The sequence below is a fragment of the Arachis ipaensis genome, chromosome B05, assembly GCF_000816755.2.
Source record: "Arachis ipaensis cultivar K30076 chromosome B05, Araip1.1, whole genome shotgun sequence".
NCBI classification, from domain to species: domain Eukaryota; kingdom Viridiplantae; phylum Streptophyta; class Magnoliopsida; order Fabales; family Fabaceae; genus Arachis; species Arachis ipaensis.
In genome coordinates this window covers 149,627,947-149,629,391 of record NC_029789.2, presented here as the reverse complement: position 1 = coordinate 149,629,391, position 1,445 = coordinate 149,627,947, and the positions used below count along the sequence as shown (strand labels likewise).

Sequence of the window (1,445 nt, the reverse complement as noted above, 5' to 3'; positions counted from 1 at the left end):
TTAACTAAATAATATTACATAACTAAAAATAATTATTTTTTATATTAATTACATAAAAAAAAACTGAATGTAAATCAAAATTAAATTCTAATTTATCCGTAGAAGGAGTTATTGAGTGAATTATTGTTTTGTAAATAATGAAATGTAAAAGGAACAAGATGTGATCCAAAATGAGCCAATAGAAGTAAGGCAAGTCATAAGCAAATCCGGATTCCATGGTGGAGAATGAGAAAGCATCTATCTTTATCTTTGGCTTCCACAACCACTCTATATCATCAACTCTGAGAAAGGCGAAAGCAAAGCAAGCAGAAAATGGCAGCCTCAGCATCATCCATGATGATATCAAGTACCCATCATCGTGCCTTATCATCGCCCACCATACACCAGAAGCCATCAAGCGTGTGCTTCCAGGGTCTGAGGCAGCTCACAATTAGAAGGAGCTTGTCAAGCAGCAGCGGCGTGAGAAGGGTGGTTCCTCCACGTGGCGGCGTGAGAGCTGAGCTGAGCCCAGCTCTGGTGATAAGCCTGAGCACTGGGCTGTCGCTGTTCTTGGGGAGGTTCGTGTTCTTCAACTTCCAGAGGGAGAACGTGGCCAAGCAAGGGTTGCCGGAGCAGAACGGGATCACGCACTTCGAGGCTGGTGACTCGCGTGCCAAGGAGTACGTCAGCATCCTCAAATCCAACGATCCTGTGGGATTCAACCTTGTTGATGTATTGGCTTGGGGATCCCTCGGCCACATCGTTGCTTACTACATCTTGGCCACCTCCAGCAATGGCTATGATCCTAGTTTCTTTCCTCAATGAGTCAAATACATCCATTTATTATTTATATTCTCTCTGATCTGCTGCTACTCATCTATGTATATCTTTTCTACTTCTGCATTATCAACTGCTAGCTTATTTAGCTTGCTTTCCCATGTGTATAACTACTATTCTCATTCATGCACGTGTGCGTTTGTGTCTCCATATCGTTCAAGCAGATTCGTTGCTCAATTTGCAAAACCTACAAAGACAAGACTGCATTATACGCCTTAAACAGATATTCACCCTAGCTTAGCGTTAGTGTAATCATGGTTTAGTTTTTTTTTTTGGCTAATGTTTAATATTCAATCTGGAACCCAAAAAGAAGGAAGTTTCCTTTTGTTTTATTGATCATGGTTATAGATTCGATTCATATATTTCCATTTTCGGAGGATTTCAAATAAAATAGTGAGGAAGTATAGGGAGCTAATCTGTACGAAGGAGGTTTAGAAATGTTCGATTCAGTAGGATAGATGGAAACTATTGATTGAATTCTTGATCTTTCGAATCTAGAGTTTTAATACCATGTCATATACCACTCATCCCAAGAATTTACAGCTGATCAGAAAAGATAACATTTTAATGGTTATATCTCTAATACTTCCTAAACCTCTATTCCATGTACATATGTACAGCTTTACATT

General features: G+C 39.4%; 1 protein-coding gene across 1 annotated transcript; it reads left to right on the top strand.

Moving 5' to 3' along the window:
* On the top strand, positions 253-1,010 carry LOC107645061 (photosystem I reaction center subunit V, chloroplastic). Its single transcript, XM_016349071.2, has one exon. It carries the CDS (start codon positions 313-315, stop codon positions 802-804), a length of 492 nt encoding a protein of 163 aa, XP_016204557.1. The 5' UTR covers positions 253-312; the 3' UTR covers positions 805-1,010.

Excerpts from the sequence above, each read along its gene's own strand:
- LOC107645061 (XM_016349071.2), top strand. The coding sequence starts at position 313 with ATGGCAGCCTCAGCATCATCCATGATGATATCAAGTACCCATCATCGT.